This window comes from Saccostrea cucullata, unplaced genomic scaffold (genome assembly GCF_032062105.1).
Source record: "Saccostrea cucullata isolate Sc308-1 unplaced genomic scaffold, CSIRO_AGI_Scuc_v1 ctg16726, whole genome shotgun sequence".
In the NCBI taxonomy this organism is placed as follows: Eukaryota; Metazoa; Mollusca; class Bivalvia; order Ostreida; family Ostreidae; genus Saccostrea; species Saccostrea cuccullata.
The window spans coordinates 1-21,611 of record NW_026930211.1 but is presented as its reverse complement, the minus strand read 5'-3'; the positions used below and the strand labels follow the sequence as shown (position 1 = coordinate 21,611).

The window sequence follows — 21,611 nt, the reverse complement described above, 5'->3', positions numbered from 1 at the left end:
TAAAACTAAATCAGTGAATCTGGTAAACTTTTTACCTTTTTTTTTTTTTTTTTTTTTTAATTTCCTGTTCATCCCCACTAAGAACATATTGATAAAAGTCTCATTTTATCATTGCTTTATATTCTTTTAACGAAGGGGATTTAAAGGGCTTATAATTATCTTGATATTGCATTGTAAATTGTTTCATTTGAAGAACACTTACATTATTATACATAATTATGCAACATTCAATATCTGATAGAGTCCAGTGTTCCGATGGACAAATATTTTTTTTTAAAAATTGCCAATATTTAAAAACAAAGTCTACAACTTCACAAATTTCTGTGTAACGTTGGACAGATATTTACGATAATACGAAATGTAAAAATCCTAATCACAAGAAAACAACAACATATACATATACATTCAAAATATTGTAAATTGATATCTTTCTCTTTGAGCGTCGATTTCGTCTGAATCGCATAACGGTATGTGCATTTCAACATTTGACGCAGATACGTATGACATTCGGGACATTACTTGACGAAAGGTCTCTCTTGAAGCACCCTTTTCTTTCATTTCTAGATGTTCAGTAGGATGCTTTTGATCAAATATTTCATTATATCGGTTCTTCACTTTGCAAAAAGTGGGTCGGCTGGTTGGTGACAGCAGAGAGCGTTGATAATCTTCCACAGAGTATTTTTTATTACTAAGCTGTACAATGTAAAAAAAATATTAATATTTTTATATATGAGCAGGGTTCTCCATCGTTTAAATATTGCTGTGTTGCAGAGTTTACGCGGAGCACTGAAATTTCGCGGTATTTTTGCGATCATATTCGCAACTGAATCATTATTCATTATAATTACAGAAAAATACATGCACACACTTTTTAAAAAAATAAAATCGCTAATTCGTTACACAAATAGTATGGTCGTACATATATTGATAAAAGTAAAAACACCTGTTCTGAAATTTCTGGTCGATACAGTCGAACTACTCAACATTTTTAAAAGTAAATTTGTCGTGATTATTTGTCAGTTTTCTTGATCGAATTACAAAAAAAGAAACTTCAGAATAGTAAAATACTTTTAAGAGTTCCTTGAACATGTTGAAAATTTTACGGAATTTATTAACATAAATTAAATCACTTCGGTACGAGGTTATGTTTGACTTACAGTGCTAACATAATTCTAGGGTCGTGGCTCTATAGAAAAGACATATTTGAATTTTTTTAAAAATAATACAATCTTTTTTAATGCAACTACAAATTACCGTTACATGCATGGAAGTGTGAAAACAAATTATTTGTCTTTATTCCTTCATGCGTAAAGTCCGCTGAAGGTCTAGGAGATAATTGATGCAAGTTGAAGCCCTGCCCCTAGTAACTTAAAAGTGCTCTACCTTTTAGAATTGAAAGACAGTAGAATTGTTTGATTAAAGTTTCAGTTACAGAGAATTTATATGTTTAGATTTTCTAATTATCACAGATCTTACTGTGTTGGCAATATTTTTACTGTGTCGCACGCATAAAATTTGAATAGTTACTGTGTCGTCGAAAATTTACTGTGTCGGGAGCAAGACAGTAAAACAGCTCATGGAGAACCCTGTATAAGGTACACCAAGTCTAGTTATTTCATACACTTCATTATGAAAACAAGTTAAGGAAGGAATAATATATATACCTTAGTTTCAATATTCCCATATACGCATACAATTTCACGGACTAGTCCCAAAACATTCGCGGCATTGATTTCTTCATTGGCACTATGTTCTTGTTTCCCTTAAAAATTAATGGAATGACATGCACAGTTTTATTTTATTTTTCACTTTTTTGTAGCATAAAGTACAAAATCTGTGTAAATTCTGCAAAAATACCGTTTCTGTGTGATTTATGCACAGATGGAGTAAAACACATGATGATATACTGTGTAACTCCATTCAAGTATTTTAAATATCAAATATTTTTTTGAAAATTTGATTTAAAAAGGATTTGACTTACGATTAACTCTACTGCTCTTTCTTGGTTTTTGAAAAACTTCCAGAATGTTTTTGACAAATTTCTTCACGATGTCTAGCATTCCAATTTTTGCAGCTGATGCTACTGTTTCTGCCCTCACTGCCGAAATACTGGTGTTCAGGATTGCCATAAAGATGGTCAACATGAACATTATAACACATAAAACGTAAACTGAATAAAAGAATTGGGCTGATAATGGTGCTGCAACAATCAGGGGGTCAAGCTTATTCTTACCGATGAAGGTGTTGGCTAGACTTCCACAAGTCTGATAAATTGATTTGTAGCTTTCTAATTTTGAACCAAAGAGAAGATAGGCGTAAAGAACAAAAGAAACGAATAAAATCAACAAGAGTGCACCAAAAGCCAATAAATCCTTTCCCACATTTGAAATCACCGAGATGACCTCAGTGAATCGTTTGTTGTATCCGAGAATTTTCAGAATTTGTATTGTAGATACAAAGAGAAGAGTTGCAAAAAGGACGTTGAAGGCATTATCCCACATCACGATATGTCCATAGTTAATGAACCGATTGGCACCTGTCAATTTATCGTCATAAAACATATCCATTGCCGTATTTGTGTATTTCATCCGTAATATAAACGCAACAAGACAAGAATAAGCAAGGAATGTACACAGACAGTCAACAAAATTCCATGGTTCTTTGATAAAACGTATACAGCCAATTTCCCTACACTGCAAAATTATTTTGAAAAGCATGAAAATGTAATAGAAGAGAAAAAACACATAGCACATCACAATAGTGAAGCCTAGTGATGATAAATTTAATACAGGTTTAAATGCTTGAGTGTCAGTCCACGTAAAAGCACTGCCTACTTCAGAAAACTCCACTAAGTACATGGAATATGTAAAAAGATTGACATTTGGATTGTATATCGTAAACTCAACAAATATTGCACGTGTCTTTCTATCAATCCAGTTATTGTCCAAAAGTTCCTTGAGTAATAAGTGAGCATTCACTTTGTCTTTCACAAATTTAAGAATATACCCCCCTCCACTGTAAGTTTTATATTCTCCCATCCTGGACATCCCCCAGATTTCAACGGCGTCCGTGTACCTCCAGGCCTCGGCAGTGTAGAACCTACTTTTGTAAAGTTCGCTTCCACAAATGGTGTCATTGTACGGTTTCCATCGTAGACAATATGAATTTTTGTCCTCCTCGGTTTCTGAGTAACTGTCCACGCAAGGGTAAGACCACGGTAAATAGGAGTAGGGACATGTGCCTACAAATAACAAGTACAGGTTAATTATGAAGATTAATTGAATGATTTTATATTGTTTAACGTCCCTCTCGAGAATTTTTCATTCATACGGAGACGCCACCACTTGCCGGTGGAGAGCTGCAAATTTTGTCCTATACTCGGCACTCAGGGCCATTGAGCAAGGAGGGATCTTTTTCGTGCCAGCACCTACTGCGATACCGGACCACAGTCTCATCCGAAGGACCGGTCCCCACGTCCCACGGTGGGATTCGAACCTGTGATGTAAGGATCAACTCCTTACTTCGTGAATCTAGAGCGGACGCTCTAACCACTGCGTCACGCGGACGCCTCAATTATGAAGAAGCTAAAATCTAAAGAAAAGTTTATTGGTTGGTATGGTGTTACAGTATTTACGGCATATTGTTACTGTCTTTTTGGGGTGTTCTATCTTGTCTTTCCATCATACCAAAAATACGTCGGATAACTTTGAATTTAAACTCACGAGGTCAAAAACAAAGTCAGTGTTCTACGAAGCAATTTAAAGGGGGAGGGGATCGTGTGAAGTTTGAAATATACTTGAAATACTTTCTACCTGTTTTCATGCGAACCTGGCGGAGACGTGCTGGCCCAACCCGGATACTGGCCATATCTTTGAACCATTGACGATCCAAAACTGTCAATGGTTTTCCTGCATAACTTGCATTGGGGTAATACGTTGGAATAAACGTCTCATTCATCCAGCTTATGAAATCCTTTCTACCTTTTAACTAATAGATGTGAAATATTGCCAAGACTACAACATTACATATAGGATGACAAATGTAGAATATTAAAAATGTAACCAAAAACAATTCAAATATAAAATAAGAATCATGATTAGATTATTTGATTTAGAATTAAATTAAAAAATATAGAGAGAAATACGATTATGAAATATTAAGAAAACTTACTGAAGAGAAACCGTGACTTCCTAAAAGTAAATGATTATCAAGGTTTTGCTTCATGCTCAAAGAACGCTGATCACGCTGGGTGAAGCTGATTCCATAGATTGCAAGAATGTATAGGATGAACACGACCAGACTGGTCAGCGCTGATCTAGCTTGAGTTTCCTCGCGACATTTCTTTCTCAATTTGTTGATTTCTTCCTTGGAAAATGTATCACATTTTGGTAAAACTTTGTTGGCTAAGTCTGAAAAAACATGGTAAGAATTTTGAAACATGCAAAATAGCTTAAACGTTTATTTAGCCATTCATGGTCACATCCTAAATTACGTTTATTAAAGTATCTATTTGATATCTTTCAAATTTAAATTAATCAAGATATCATTAAACGATTTGAGTTACATCGTTATTTAACCTTCAATGTTAGTAAAATTATGTATTCATGGTTTAATCTTACATTTAAAAAAAACCCATGTTCGTCTACACATAAACCTACCTGAAAAGGTTGTTCTTTGTGATACATTAGTACTCTTCGACGTCAATCGCAAATTTTCTACATTAACTTTGTGGAGCTCTTCCATCATCAAACTTTTAAAAACAGTCGAACAAATAATGGCGAAAAATAGAACCTTTATCGGATCGAAAACAATGAATGATTCCAAAATTGAGAAGGCAAGTGATGAAAGCCACTCATTTGATTTTGATTTGCCCCACTCCATACTGTAGAGGATGAGGAAAAAGCTCGATGAAAGGATAGCCAAAACAACACTGACCCATGCTACATAAAACACCCAACGTGGCAAAGTGCCTTTACTTGGAGTGAACACATCGCCATCAAGATTTGAAAATGATTTATCACTGGATTGTTCTTTTGAATTGGCGATCTTATGTGCAGCAGACTTAGAGTTTTTAGTATTTCGAAATACAAAGGCAGCAAAAGTAACAGGGGGAGTTGAGATAAGCATTCCAATACATGATACATAGACTGTACCGAATGACAATCTCAATATTCCGAAATTCACTTCCTCAACATTTTGATTTTCATCGGACGATTGAAAGAATATGGCGTTTGATATCATAGTAAGACAGAGAAGTGCCACTAAGCATGAAAGTCTTTGAACACGTGTGAATTTGCCTAGCTGGGGACGATAAAGCAGAGAAAGCCATAAATGATACACAGGCATTTGGGATTGAGCTTCGACGGAAATACGATCACTGTAAGAAAGTTTGTCTGGCGATGATACTGGAATTATTCGATCCAGCATACAGTCTTCATCATCAATACCCAACCATTTGTTGCAATGGAATGTATATCTAAAATCAAAATAGGATGCATATAGTTATTTTGTTAGCATTAAGAGTAAAAAAAAACAACTGGGTTTTTTATTATAGAAAGAATATACTAGTACATAGCATTGGTAAATTCTGTATGATATAGAAAGTCAAACAGTCAAAAACAAAACGGATAAAAATAATATTAAGCCACAGTCATCAGTAGAAATTTAAGTATATATATGAAAATTCAACATTTTCCAACATATTCCGTAGGAAATTTATAAACATATGAAGAATATTTAGTTTGTAAGACTTCATTATCATAAAAAAAAACAATAAAACTATGGAAGCTGAACATACCTTTCTTTCTGTTCTAAGTTTTCAATAATGATCTTGCTTAAAAACCAACTTTTGAAACCAGGTGGACCAGAATTGTCATGCCATATCCGAATGTATCTTAAATCTCCTAGGGGTTCATTGGTTCCAAAGAAGTACATGTTGACACTTGATGTCGAAAATCCCTATCAAAAGTTTCTTATCATATTATTTATACTCCGTATAGAGGACGCAAAGTTCATTTAAGAATTGACGCTACTAGTATAAAAATGTAAAATTGCTGCTTTTGATAATTATGCGACCGGATCGATAGATCAAGGGCGCATATTGTTTTTGCCCTGTTTGTCTGCAAACTTTAACCTCCGTCATAACTTTTGAACCATTAAAGATAGAGACGTCATAGTTGATGTACGTACTCCACTAATAAAGCTCTTTCAAATGACACCAAGGTCACTGACCTTGTGACATTCACTGTGAACGATAAGCTAAAAATAGTTTTTTCGAACCTTTGCCATAACTTTTGAATCATAAGAAGTAGATACTTCATATTTGGCATGTATACTTCACTAATTAAGCTCTTTTAAATAACCTCAAGGTCAATGACCTTGTGACCTTGACTGTCAAAAATAGCCTTTTTGCGCCTTTGCCATAACTTGTGATCAATTAGAGATAGAGATAGAAAGTTCATATTTAGTATGCATACTCCACTAATTAAGCTCTTTCAAATGACACCAATGTGACATTGATTGTGTCCTATATGCTTAAAATAGTTTTTTAAACTATTTTATCGGTTCAAAAATAAACCGATAAAAACAAAATGCACCGGGTGCATAGTGTTTCACAAACATATCTTGTTTTGATAATAATTTTGGAAATGAAGTCGGGTTTCATAAATATGCCTCATTCAGTGATAAGTTAAGAAAGAATTTATGAGCTATATATATTTATTGTACTTTAAACATTTTGAATGAAGCGCAGTTTTCTGAAACCCCCTAATTTTCTTATCGGTAGAGGCATTTTATAAAAACAGTTAACAGATCAGTGTTCTAATTATGCTTACTTTAAGAAAGACTATCTCTGCAAAGAAAATAGAAAAAAAAACCATTTAGCGCATTACTCATTGTAAAATAATTAAAATAAAATCCAAACCTCTTGAAATCCGTCATTTAGAAAACGAATTCCTGAATCATCATCATCACCAGTGAGTATGAAATATACATTAGACTTAGTACCCGCTCTTCTCCGGAATCCAGTGTATACACTTATCAAATAGAAGTATGTGTGCGTTGTGTTGTGGTCACAGAGAAAGGCTACCTTACTCTTCAAAATAATGTGAAAATACCCATTAAATTGTCCCAAACTAATTAATAAAGTATTTGTAGATTTTCATTTCCCTGATCGAGATATTTTTTTCTAAGATGTCTTGAATACAATGTATATTCTTGCCAAAATGAAGCAAATAATGATATACAATACTTTTTTACCCTGTTTTGGTCCTTTTTGTCCTGTCTTCGAAGCACAATAAGCAGTATTATATAAATAACAAAGACTACAACCAGTGCACCATACACTGTAGCATTGGAGGCGTCAAATTTACCCCAAACTGTCAGAAAATTAATCGCATTAGGTGGTACATAAAAGGAGGTGGAAAATGTATCTCCAACACATCGACAGACCGTGTTGTTCAAATCACTCATTGGCAACACCTGAAAAATAAAATAAACATATCATCCAGAAACAATACCCCTGGTCCCTGGTCAATGCATTTCCTTACACTTAATACTGAAAATAACACATAAACTTTATTTGAATAAAACTAATGAAAAGAAATGTTTCATAAAAACGATGGAACTATTAAATGTTCATTTTTGGTGATTGGTCAATTTAAAATTACACTGGTGTACATGTCTCCAAAATGAGCACTAAAGAACATGCTTTGAATACGATTTTTTTTAACTGAGGCATAGGTCAGACAAGTAAGTTGATGTTTCAAGGCTCCATACATGTGGATTCTCGATATTTAGAGTTAATTTTTTTCTTATTTCAACAAAATTCTTCTTGAACTATTGACATATTGTAGCATTATTATTCTTTGTATTATTTTTAAAATTACAAATTAAAAGTTTACGATCTTCGTGATAAAAAAAATACGAAATTTTTTATACCTGTATTTACTGTAAACCAAAAAATCTTTGAAAATTTTGAAAATGTTACGTCTGAAGTGATTTAAACATCCTTAAGTCCATATAACTTTTTTAAAAAGTCTATAAACAAGTATTTTGTAAGACCTCAATAAAACTTTGTGACGATATATATTAACTGTAAGGGGACATTGTTAAATGTAGCTGACATACATACTAAAACGAAGATCTTCATTATTTTAATATTTGAGAAAAGTTATGAAGAAATCGACAAAATAATTTTTGGAATTAGCCACATTTGGACTTGAAAAGAAAACAGCTATGAGTCAAACCAGCACGGGATTTTAAAAGGTGTTAAGAATTTTCGACTTAATCATATTTCTAAAAAAAATCTTTATATATGGTAAACAATGTTCATATTTAACCTGACACCCTTCCATCGTCCACGAGTTGTTTCCGTTTTTCCAGGTTCGACATCCCGTAGTTGTGAATATCATGCTAAAGTTTGCTTCAACTGGGACAAAATCCGAAGCGTTAACAAACAAGGTCCTGTTCTCTGGTGGCCCGATTGTTGTTTGAGGTTCAACAGCTCGTCTTTTTCTTGAACCAGAGAAATCATCTGGATCGGGGGCTAAAAACCATTAGGTTTTTTTTAATTTCTCAAATCAAATTAAAACACTTCATTATTTTTTGTAACCTTATATTAAAGGCAATGTCATAATTACATATGTATTAATATTGTTTGTGCATCTTTTTCTTTTTATCATTCGATTACAATACCCAAAACTATTTCTATATCTATTCAAACCCTATTTATTCGTTCTTTATGACTTAATCTTCTTTCGACTTTGAAAAAAAATCAAGATGAAAGCAACTTTACAATGATAAGCGTCACATTTAGAATATGTTCCCCTTCCCCCTAAAAACTACTAAAAAACTACCTTTCTCTAGATCGTCATATTTACAAATATTCATATTCTTATAACACTTGAATTCTTTACCTGTGAGGGGTTTTATGCCTAGATAGCAAAGCCCTTTTCCACATATATCCCCTGGAAGAAACACTTTAAATCCATATTTTGTCCAATCCCTGACACCCAGCACCTTCTTTAATCCAAACACACTAGATGTTGGAAATGTAGCCGAACTAAAATAAAACGAATACAATGGCACCTTCTGATGGGCTAAGAAGTCAAATCCATCAGGTTTTATGTAAATAATTCCTGCATCTTCATCATTTGTCATTTCAAAAGCAAAATAAATCATCTGTTCTGAATATTGTGGATTGATGAGAGGAATATATCTCTTAAATTCCAGGTTTCCTTTATTCGGAATATTGGAGTCCACAGATATGTTTTGTGGGATATCTATGACCGGAACTGAAGAGATTGCCTTGGACGCGTTTTCTCCATAGATGTAGGGATTCCTTAAGAAGTTAGTTACCTAAATATAAAAAAGACTAATATTATCATTTAAATTGATGTGAATTCCTTTCGATGTCATACCAGTGGCTTTTCATTTTTACACCATTTTCATAAAAATATACAGTATATGTCCTCTTTATATCAAAGGATTAAAATCATTCTAGGATTATTGAAAATACCGATAATTTAAGGTAAGAGACATGGGTGTCTGATCCATTCACTTCTTGGACCCCAGCAAAAAACTCATCATGGATATTTGCAAGATTGTTGATGGATGTCTTTCTCATCACTATTTCCAGTACATGTTTGCCATTGAATTGAAGTCCCTCGCCCAAAGCAATAGTTTTTAGCATTACGTTTAGAAAGACAGCCTGGATCTTTTTAATAATTGGAATAAATTTCCTTGCCTGAAATAATTATATGGATATTCTTGTCGATAAAGTTTTATGACATTAACATTTTCCGATGATTGATTGATTATTGTTTTTATTGACGCTGAGTCGGCAATATTTCAGCCATATTTCGGCGGCCCATGTACGAAGCTGAGCAGTTAAAAATATTTTTATCAAAATTACTTCGAAAAGAAATGACAAATTTGTTTGACTGTGTGATTAATTAGTACATGTAATTGAATTGATGATAATGAATTACACATAAATTACTTTGTGGAAAAATATACGTATACATATCATACTGTATTTCTTTGCTGAAGTTGAATTTCTCGCTCATGTGCTCGTATTTGATAAATCAAATTGGTTTGTTTGTTTATACTTTCATGGTTAAAAGTTACGTTGCCTTGATCTTTATTTAAGAGGCTGGTTTCTTGTAGGAAAAACTTTATGTTCAACATAATTTCTGCTTTAATATCTTCCTCTAAAAGTTCTACATCCAAGTTTTGCAGCCTCTGAGGTAGCATTTTGTTCAACACATTGTCCAGCACACGATGATAAACTAAAAGACACAATTTTGTAATGAACAACAATGTAGTTATTCTTTCAGTTGGAAAGTATTAGTTATATATATACAAATTTGGACGACTTTTTAAAATCATTATTTCTTGTTAAAAAACACTAAAGAATACAAATATGTAGCCCCATATTTTTCTTTGAAAATGAAGATATAGAATGAGTGAAATATCGTTAATATCTTTGACTCTAAAATATGAATGAAGTGGACCCCAAATCCGAATACAGTGTACAATCTTACCATTAGCAATGTCTGTTAAACTTTCTACTGCAATCGGAGATAGAGGATTTCTCCTGCTGCCATATTCCAAACAATCAATGAAAGTGTCCACAATGTCTACCGTTATGTCTGTCGATGAAATGTGCACAGCCAGGGGTAACAATGCCTTTGACCAGCTGAAGAAGCTTCACGGTTTTCTGTTTTTGAAAAAAAAATGCTTGTCACGAATTGTAAAGATAATCAACAGTTTGAAGATCATGTATTTTATGTTATTACAGTCTACCTGTATATAAACAAGAAACACAGGTCCCCCTCCGGATGTGTCGATATTAATGGACTCTGTATCACCGTTTACCTCTTCTTCAGATGTTGTTTTGTCAGTCTTTTGAAAAAAATAATAAAGAAACATAAACTTTGAATTTGTTATTCTTTCCTGCGAAAACCCCTCTCCATAAAGTTTTACGCACATTTTCAATGTATATTTGGTAAGTAAGCAGTCATGAAATCAAGTACGTACAAACGGAAATTGTTTGAAACCGGCTGCAACAGCTCCTAAAAAACTCAAGGTTTGAATGTCATTTCCTGAAATGTTGTAGTTGTTGAACTTTGAATCAAAGTTTTGAAACGAGGACTCAATTGTGGAAACATCTTCTAAATCTTTTGGTTGAGATATCATAGGCGGGATGACCTATATAATTTAGACATTACACGTCATATATGTATAACTTCTTGCAAAATAAAGAATGCTTTGTTTATTAGTAAAAATCAGTCAAAATAGAGAAATTCTGAGTTTTATTGATCTGAACAAATACATTTTGATATATAAAAGACAAAATTAAATTAACAAGGACAATACTGTAATATTTGAAGAATATGGTGCATAATCTCCATAGATGTCGAAAATCCGAACTCGGACAGTAACTGTGTATTTGAAAACTGGATCTCCCGGCTGTACAGGGACATCTAATATGCTACTCTCGCCTTAAATAAAGATTACAATAGATACTTCTGTGCGAATAAACAACAATAAGGTGACCAGGTAAGCTATGAATCAGGTTCTTTAGAAGGTTTTAGAATAAACAGAGCACCATTACAACTGATGTGTCTTCCACGAATCTTTTAAGTCGTTGACATGCTACAGGCTTTAGAAAATGTCTCTATTTTTGACACCAAGTGTTATGTTTAGGGGTATCGGTCGGAAGAAGGTAAAACTGGTCATGGAAGTCTTTGAATTGCTTTGCATTTAAGAAACTCCTTTGTGCTTCTTTTTAGCTACGTCATAGTTTATATTATAAAATCAATTGCTTTCTTCGAAGCACTTGAGAAACTCAAAAAGTACAATAATATCTGTATACATGTATCTCTCGGATGACACTTTTTCAAACACAATGTACGTTCATCTCTTCTGCCGCCATAAAAAGTCCAGATAGAAATCCAGTATGCAATATTTTATTTGAAGTCGAAGGGGAAGGTTTTTGACAAAACAACCAAGTGATCAAAAGATATGTGGAAGGCACGGCAGCGGTAGTGGTACGCTATAATTTTGAAAAGTTTCTTCGAAAATTTAATTAATAACTTACCAATTGCATCATGGTTGTTGTTCGTGCAAAAGGATCAACCATCAAATATCATAAGATATAAATTATGAATTTAAGAACTATAAATAAAACCTGGCATATGTAACAATCACTAGTTCAACTTTAGGGCACCCCTTGTTTTGTTTCAAGTTTTACCCTTCGAGCACCTCTTTGGTAAGCACCCAGAATTCATTGCAGAATTCTAGCCGACGGGACAGGTAACAATAGCCACGTTCCCGGCAGAGCTGTCCACCGTGAAAGACATTGTAATGAATCAAGATAGATTAGGTTAATTTGTGCACCAGGTTGTGTCAATAACTTAGAGCAAGTTTACTACTTTTTAGTTTTTTTTTTGGCACGGAAAACAGACCGTGGTAAGTATATTTTGCAAGTATTGTTTAGTTATGTTTTATGTGTATTTATGTATATAAAGAAATTAATGTGATCTAAATGCGTACAAAACTGCGTATTTTTATTAATCACTATTTTGTGTGAATTCATGGATCCCGAAGGGATTTTCCGTTTTTTATACTAAAGTGCCCTCTAGTTACAGCTATTAGCCTTATGCTTATCAAAATAATTTTTGGCTTCTAAAATGTGATTTACAAATTTTACTTGGTTGTGAGTATTTATATTGTTTCAAGGTAGAATAGTGTTTCGATTTAAAGATATTTATTTATTGTTCGTTTGCAGATTTGTTTAGAACAGTTGAATGTTAATTTCTGTCTGAATATCTCAGCGAGAAGGTTCTGTATAGAGGATATTTGGGTTGCATTAAATTGACATACTTTCTGTAGGGTTGCAGAAGGTGATAAAATTAAACCCGAGTTAGTATTTATATACAATCAGGTTCCAATGATTTGTATGTAGTAGTTACCCCATATCATACTGTTGGTTATGTGTAGATACCCGATGGGCGTGGTCATAATGACACAAGGGAGCGTAGCTCCTGAGTTGTCATTATGACCACGCCCATCGGGTATCTACACATAATCAACAGTGTGATATGGGGTAAATGACTTGTACCATAGTTTTCAAAAATCATTCATATGTAAGTCAGCATAGGAATCGGTCGGACTGGTTCGCGTGATTGAAACATTAAGTGTTTGGTTTCAAAGATGCATTTGGATTTTATATGATTTTATGCTCCTTCGTGTCCTTCTGACCACGTCCATCGAATATAGGGTAAGTGATTGTATACAATACTTTTCAAATTTTGCTACAAATTTTGCCATAAACTTGGCACTCAGGGTCATTGAGCAGTGAAGGATCTTCTTCCTGTCCAAACCTTCTGCGACTCGGGACCTCTTTTTATACTGTATAGGTCTACAGTGGGATTTAACTCCTTACTTCGTGACTTTAGGGCAGGCACTTTAACCACTGGGCTCCGCAAGCGACATAAAAAACTTTGCCGTGCACAGTGGTACACTGTACGTTGATTGAGATGTTTGTTAGGGGTTATGTATATTTCAATTCAATGAAAATTAGATCTTTGATCGGCTAGATCCGCAACCGAAAAGGTTATTTAAGAACAGTGGTGTACACGTTTTTACGTCAAGTATTTACCGCGTTTCCTTTGTTGGTTATCAAAAGAACGATATATTGGAATCTACTAAGCTAACGTCACCCTGGTCATTACACTATGCAAAAAAATGTTTTAAAAATCAAGCGATTTCTGAAGTTTTTTTCTTCACTTTTAACTAAAGTTAAAGTATTAATGGCCGTTTTTAACTGTTATTTATTACAAAATGCTGTAGACAATTGAAAATTTATACTCCTTTTTACTACCCTTAATTTGGTATAAAACCACCAAGATAACAAGCCCATATCATGCGTACGATTGTTTCATTTAAAAACCGTGCTTGATCGTTTTATAAATAGTTCTTTTGTCCCGACTCGATGGGCGGAGTTATAGAAAAGTGTGGGTTATGTACAGAAAACCCACACTTTTAACAAAAGAAATCACACCTAACTATGGTACAAAGTCTAGATATTCGGTTATACGACTCGGATAAGAATGTTTTACTCGCTGAGAAAAATCCGGGGTCGTTGAGTGCACAGTGTTATGTAAACATACCAAAATCTCCATAGTAAACCACCAAGTAAACCTCACAGGTTCTTTATAGAATCTGAATCGTGTAATGTCGAGGTATCGTTAGTAAAGAGGCTTTTTTATGCTTAATCAGGCAGAGAGTTTGGTTATGGATAACGGTGTAAGATTTTTTCATCACTAAAGATTAAGGTCAGTAGAAAAGAAGAATAACGTAAACTTTTAAAATGATGTGCACCCACAAGGAACAAATATAACAATTATATGACAATTTAGTGTAATACGGTCAAATTTGGGTAGATTACAAGTGCAATCAATGTTTTTGGTTTCATTAAGGAATTTAATTTAGGCCTGTGGCTTGTCAGCATATGATAAGAATCAAACACTGCAAATGCATGTAGCTAGAGTAAATTGCACTTGTTGTTCATCATGTAGCTATTACAGTCAGTCCCTTATTTTGATTTCATTATTTGCCGTGGAGTTGGTTGCATATATACCGGTAATTACATGGATAAAACCTATTCAGGTATTTATATTGTATATTTTGCATATTTATGCTTACTTTGTTTTTTGGACTTGGAACTGCCAAATGGTGATTTATGAGCCCCACCAGGCTCATAGTAAAAAAAAGGTTGGATACCTAATTTTAGAAATCCTATATGGTTGGATATGCGTGTATGCAGGATATATATATCCTGTATGGTTGCAATTAATTTGACATATTCTGCATGCTTGGATATATATATATATATATATATATATATATATATATATATATATATATATATATATATATATATATATATATATATATATATATATATATATATCTCCTGTATGGTTTGGTTACCAATTTGTCCTATATGGTTGGACAATTTTAGCTATCCTATATGGTTGGATATGCTGGTAACTCAATATATATCCTGTACGGTTTGGTAACTAATTTGTCCTATATGGTTTGACAATTATCTGCCACATCCTATATGGTTGGATATGCTTGTATACGGTATACGTTGAGTGGTTCAATGCCAGGGTAGATGTGTTTAATAGGCTTTTGAATGATAGCTTAGGAAGAGACTTTGGCTCTGGTGTCAGATTCTGGCGGTTTGTTTAGTTATGTTTGTGCTTCTAAAATTCGTTATAATAATTCACCTTGGCATGCAGTCATCAATGACTTACCTGTGTGTGCGTTCAGGCGTGACGTTAGCGAGAGTGTTTGAATAGGTTTTCTCGTCAGACGTTTTATTGCTGTTAGTGTAATTCTATGTAATAGTAAGATCATGTGAAGAGAAATCTTCGTTCTGAAGAATGTGCGGAGCGAAGCGGAGCCATTTCTTCATGACGAAAATTTCTCTTCATGTGATCTTACTGACTTAGAACAGAAACTCAGCCAATCAAATGAATCGAATGGATTAAAAATAAACTCCTCCCACGGCTGTGTCATATATAAGGCTCAACTTGACCGCTCGTTGTACACATCGAGCACGCAATCAATATCGAACACACGCTGTTTCAGAATGGACTCCCAACCCGTTCAGGTTAGCACGGGATTATATGAAATAGCTTGATTTACTGGGGAAATGGTATGGTGACGATATTAAAGTAACTGAACTAATGAATACCCATGTAACAAGAATCGTAGTATCTATATTTTTGAAAAATGGTTGTGTTAAGATGACAAGACCCTAGTCAGCAGGAGAGGGTATCGCTGTCTAATATCAAATTTGATGGAAATTGTGATTAGATCTGTCTTCAAAGACAATGTTCGTCTCTGATATACATGACGATTGTTGTATTTTCTGTATGTACTGAAATGGGAAAAAAATAATATTCAAAAAGGCGACAAAAGATTACAGTGGAAAAATAGTGTAGCAAGGCTTAGAAAGTTTAAATATCATTGTAAACAGCACGTAGGTTCTGAATAGTTTCTATTTGTGTGCTGAACAAAGACCAATGAAGACTCACCCATATAATTGTCAAGTGAACCAATCAGACACCGTTGAATTTTTCAGAAATAGAAGAATTCTTCACCATGAAGAATCAATTCTTCGCCAGAAATGGAAGCATTTGATTGGCTGAATAAGTAGGTCATGTGCTAAACATTTAAAGAAGAGGCTGTTTCTATATTTTATTTTATTTTTGTTCACTGTATTACTTTTTCATTTAAATGTCTGAGCAGAAGTAAGTGACCGGAAGTATTGTCAGCCATTTTGTATCTATGACAACTGTTAACAAACTGATGACATTGAAAGTATCTTAGCGTTTATGTTATATTGAACTCAAACATAACTATATGGTTATTAATTAAAGCCAGTATAATTATATTATAGTATTGCCATATGTAGAGTACATAATTATTTACTGACAAAGGAGAGTTAATATTTTAGCACCATGCTGAGGTGTTGTTGGTAACTCTGATGACGACGATGATGTCGATGATGTGTCGAAGACGATGATGTCAATGATGATGATGTTAATGAAGACGAAGTCGATGATGTTGTTTAGGCGCGGGAATCATTAGCAATCGTGAATCAATACTACTGATTCTCAAACAATAGTCTAGGACTACAGCCTCGAAAGTTTGGAGGATAGTGTTGATCCGAATGTGTGAACTTTCGAATTGATGTGGACAATACTGGCAATGTTGATAGGTTTGAGTTACTGAGAACACGTGTTGAAGACAGTTGATTAAAAACCTGTTGATCATTTTTTTTTCATTGTAAATAACATTTTCTTGGTACGATCATTTGAGCAAGTGTGCGTGTGTGTGATTGTGTGATTTATTAGTTTAATTGTCTTTTCTTATATTTTTTTGTACAGAAATAAATTCTTGTTTTCGATTTGAAAAGGAAAGCCTTGCTTATTCCCCGTTACAGCATACAATCAACATTTAGTTAGCTTTCACCACCTTTTAGTAAGCTTTCAACCACTTTTTAGAAAGCTTTCATCACCTTTTAGTAAGCTTTCAACCACTTTTTAGAAAACTTTCGGTCACCTTTTAGTAAGCTTTTACCCACTTTTTACTAAGCTTTTAGCCACTTTTTAGTACGTCTATGCGTTAATTTGATAAAACTGCACAATTCATTATTTCTTTTCAAAAGGTACTACTTTATATTGGCTAATCATCATTTTGTTAGAATAATACCATAAACATTTTGAATTCATGAAAAGTTAAAAATCAACTAAAAAATGACATTGACTGTGCTGTCTGAAAATGATTTAGATTCATGTAACTATTATTTTTATGTAACCATACATTTTTGTACATGTACTTATTCCATTTCATATCAAAGATAATCCATTCGTTTAAGTTTAAAAACGAAATAAATGCATTAAAATTTTACATACTTCCTTCATAAATAAAATTGACAACGCTTTCTTCTCCGTGTGTAAAGTTTCTCATTGTAACTGTTTCGTAAAGGTAAGTAAACACGTTTTCATCCTCGTCTGGATCGATCCAGTTTGAGCACTGCACACTCAGAAGAACAACCAGTGAGTCTATAATGAAAACAAATGAGGCAGAGCGTTCACAGATTTAATTGCATAATTTTTTTGCAATTTCTTTCATTATAAGTAGTATATCATATACAGTACTATTATAAACGTGATATATCCTTTTTGGTTAAATGTTGTTTTGTTCTGTTGTTCTTAACCGTGCTTATAAAAATAGATTAAGGAAATAGAATAATTCCTCAGCTGAAGCTGAATTTTCTCAAAGATGATCTTTCGGGTATATTCGAATTCGTTATCTCATTTAGATGATGATAGACAGACAGATCTAATAGAAATTGTTAGCATTTTTAATCTGTGTAATATATCGTCAAAGAAACGGGGTGCAATTTAATGTAGCTATACCCCTTAAAAAGTGTAATATAATTAACGTATTACAAAACTATCATTCATATCTAAAAACAAATTCTTCTTGTAGCTCTGCTTTTAAGCCTTATTTTTGAAGTCAATTTTTGTAAGGCTTTTAATTTTTCTTTGCGTTAAAGGAATATTTTTGTGAAAAGAAAATACAGTTTTTGCAATGCATTTTTTTTAAATTAGTGTACTTTTATCACACTATGTTGAAAGTTTAAAACATAGAATTCAATACTCAGAAACGCACAATTTGTAGCAATAGTTTTTTTTTTTAAATAACTGTTAACTAACAATTTTTTCCCATGTATATCTTTTTAAAAATGGACTAAAATATGTTTAACCTGTTTTCTGATTAAAAGAACAAGCGCCTCCAGTAGGTGGCACGTTAGTTCGTAACTTCCTATATACGTCCCCACTTATATCTGATTCGTTGTCCACCGTCATATATAAAGTCACCAGGTAGGTATTTCCAGGTGTTAAAAGGAACTTTGGTAAGACAAAACTTTGTTTACCAGCATCTTTGTATGAAAAAAAGTATAAATAATTTCAACATCAACTCAATTATCATGTTCTTAGGATAAAAATTGTGGGTTTCTACGTGCCAAAATAAGAGTTATCAAGATTTAAATACTTTATTATAAAATATACCAGTCCCAGTGACCAAAGGCAAAAACTGCAAGCCGGATCCACTTTCGTCTTTCCACAGTTGCCACTCAAACTGGACCCTGTGTTCTGGTTTACACGACGCGCACCAAGCTATCAAAGCCAATTTAGATGAAACGGCAACTTTGTCGTCGCAATTTAAGCTGCAGCTGTAAAAATTACGTAAATTAATTGTACATTTAATCAACTTTCATTCAATGAATTAAAACTGAATAAACAGACGAATCTTCTTGAGAATAATTGCATTCTTAATAGCAATACTTAATCTGCAGATCAGTCGATCCCTCTTTCTTGAATCTTGCAATTTGAGTGAAGTGGTTTTGAGAGGATCCCTCCATCACAGTTACCGTAAGAGCATAGTCAAATACTTCTGACACTGAAGAGGCCAACTGACCAACACCACGTGACACCTCTTTAACAGAACACGCGCTTGATGATGTGTCACTGAGAATTATTTTTGGTCCTCTTAGATTCACTCGGGGGATTCTGTATAACGTCAATATCAGTGTTACTTCTTTATGATCAGCAAGAACATACTTTCTTTACCTTTAATTAATATATCAGTTATTCGCGTTTTGTAAATATAAATACCTTTTACATGTCCATGAAAAGGTCAAGTTTTCATTTTCTCCAAAATCTCCATTTGCTACATAAGATTCAGTCAAGGCATCGAATAAAGAATTGTTAGACCTTATAGTATAATCTCCACCGCTGATGTACGCAAAAGGAAGGGAACTAAAGAACTGGACGTAACTGTATTCAGATATCCAGGTTTTGCTGAGGGATATATTTAGTAGAAGATAAAATTGTCCTTCTGGCAATGCATTTCTTTTAATAAGAAGTGTACTCTTTCTTTCGTCAAAAGGATTTTCATATGAGTACAATATATTTGTTTTTCCACTGCTGTTTGCTTCATATATATACCAATGAAAATAAGGTTTTTCATTCTCGCAGTAAATATGCATTCTGTTTCTAATGTACAAATCACTAGATTTATAGACTTTCATTGGATTCGTGGGTACCGAATATTGTCGATTAAACATCCCCCTTTCGTCAAAGCATGCATTTGTAACTGTTATTTTCTTTGTCATCGTTTTGTCAGCAATGTAATTTGAACAATTAACACTAATAGTTGACACTCCAATACTTGTATAGCAATATACAAAGACTAACGGTTGTGTTTTTGTAATATTCTGTGTTTTGTAGAAGACACTATCGCGATCGACAGCATCTCCCGCTTTCAAGATACAAGTAACGTATGGCCTGGGTTCCCTAGACAAGGTGCGAACTCTTAATGTTATGTCTCCGGGTGGAAGTGGATTTGGATATGGTCGAACATCAAGATATAATCTATCTTCTAACTTATAATCTGCAATCAAGGGTTGATCAAGATATACTCTTTCTCCATAACCATACACTGATGGAAAGTAAAACCCATACTCAAGATACTCGACTGTGTATATGGACACATTCATAACATTGTTGATGGCATTATAAGAAGATCCCCTGTAAATCGTAGACGAGGAGTCTGTATAAAATGTATATATAGCAGCACCTGGAATACCTTTAGCAGCAAAGGTGACGTTTGTGTACCTAAAGTCAAATTCTGTAGGATAACAACTAAATTGAATCACCCCTAATGTTATATTGCGATGTAATATGTGGGTATTATATTTAGACCCTATTTCAATTGCCATGGTATAGGTTCCACGTTTGACAAAAAATGTGTGGGTTCTTGTTTTAGAGACTAAGGGAAATTCTTCCACCGGCGAATTATCTCCAAAATCCCAAATGACAGTTATTCCAGATGGAAATCTTTCAAATTTCTTTAAAGAAATAGTAAATGTAACATTAACAGGGACAGAAACGGATCGGTAATAATGACGGTACTCCTCAGTGGGCTCAACCCGTTCCAATGTCATGTTCATGGGAACTGGAGTTTCATATTCAAACTCAAATTCAGATAGCTTGTATGATTCAACATACATAGTAGCATTGACACTTTGAGAAGTTAGGTCATTTGTGCAGGTGAAATTAACATTCTTTTGTCCCGCCGACTCATAAAAGTAAACCTTCCAGATTGGTATGCCATTAGTAAGATTAACTGATTGTGTCTCTTCCCATTCGCCATATTGAAAAATGCATCTGACGTTTGTGGGGTTGGGTTTTTCTGATGAATAATGTAGAGTCAGTTCAGATTTCCCATCAGGTATTTGTATATACTCGGTCAATGGGTATATGGATAGACTTCCATTGGGAATTGGATATTCAACCCTTATGACTTTATACCGAACTTCGGTATACATTGTATTCCAGATTGTCCATGTAACGTTGTAAATTCCAGGAGATGAGTATGAGTGTCTTAATGAGGAAAAGTAGTCGGAAAACGACTTCCAGTATGTTCCTGACTCATGCTTGTAGTTTGTCTCGTCTCCAAAATCGAGAATGAAATGAAAATTAAACCGAATTGACTTGAAGTAGAAATATATCCATTCATCCACAGCTGCTATACTTTTAACAATAAGTTCTTCGTTCATTCTGTTCCAAGTATAGACAATTTCACTTGTCCTGTAACTATATTCATCATAATATATATCTATACTCAAGGAGTGGTTGCCTTGCGTATTGCAGTACGTTTCGCATACAGATGTCGTGTTAAGACTTTTTAAATTCGAAATCCTCACATAAGTACTGCAATTTGGACCATGACTGTTATAAATCTCTATTGTAGCATTATGACTGATATTGGTCGTTTGTATATCTGCAGTGATCTTCACTTCAAACTTCTCTCCAACTTCATACACTTTTGATTCATTAAAGTTTATCGTCACATTTTCTATAATGTTGCCTGAAGTAAAAATAATTTTATTTTTGACAATTTACGAGCATCATTTTTATAGTGTTACAGAAATTTGCCCTTATATTAGTAGGTCG

General features: G+C 33.7%; 1 protein-coding gene across 1 annotated transcript; it reads right to left on the bottom strand.

Annotated features, from left to right (window-relative positions):
• Positions 1-405: 405 nt before the first annotated feature.
• LOC134283266 (uncharacterized) lies at positions 406-21,214 on the bottom strand. The gene is made up of 19 exons (XM_062765709.1): positions 19,851-21,214; positions 18,939-19,163; positions 18,663-18,826; positions 18,356-18,532; positions 17,499-17,648; positions 10,545-10,652; positions 10,033-10,289; positions 9,518-9,745; positions 8,916-9,357; positions 8,340-8,545; positions 7,258-7,479; positions 6,923-7,093; positions 5,798-5,958; positions 4,659-5,476; positions 4,171-4,409; positions 3,813-3,987; positions 1,982-3,241; positions 1,665-1,762; positions 406-693 (listed from the first exon to the last, which is right to left on the bottom strand). Exons 1-19 carry the CDS (start codon positions 21,212-21,214, stop codon positions 406-408), a joined length of 6,753 nt encoding a protein of 2,250 aa, XP_062621693.1.
• Between the last annotated feature and the right edge of the window lie 397 nt (positions 21,215-21,611).

Bases quoted from the DNA above. Each gene is read 5' to 3' on its own strand.
- LOC134283266 (XM_062765709.1), bottom strand. From the start codon at position 21,214: ATGAACGAAGAACTTATTGTTAAAAGTATAGCAGCTGTGGATGAATGG. The intron at 19,164-19,850 runs GTTAGTCTTTGT...GACGTTATACAG, and splicing joins AATATTACAAAAACACAACC to AATCCCCCGAGTGAATCTAA. The intron at 10,290-10,544 runs GTAAGATTGTAC...TGTGTCTTTTAG, and splicing joins TTTAACAGACATTGCTAATG to TTTATCATCGTGTGCTGGAC.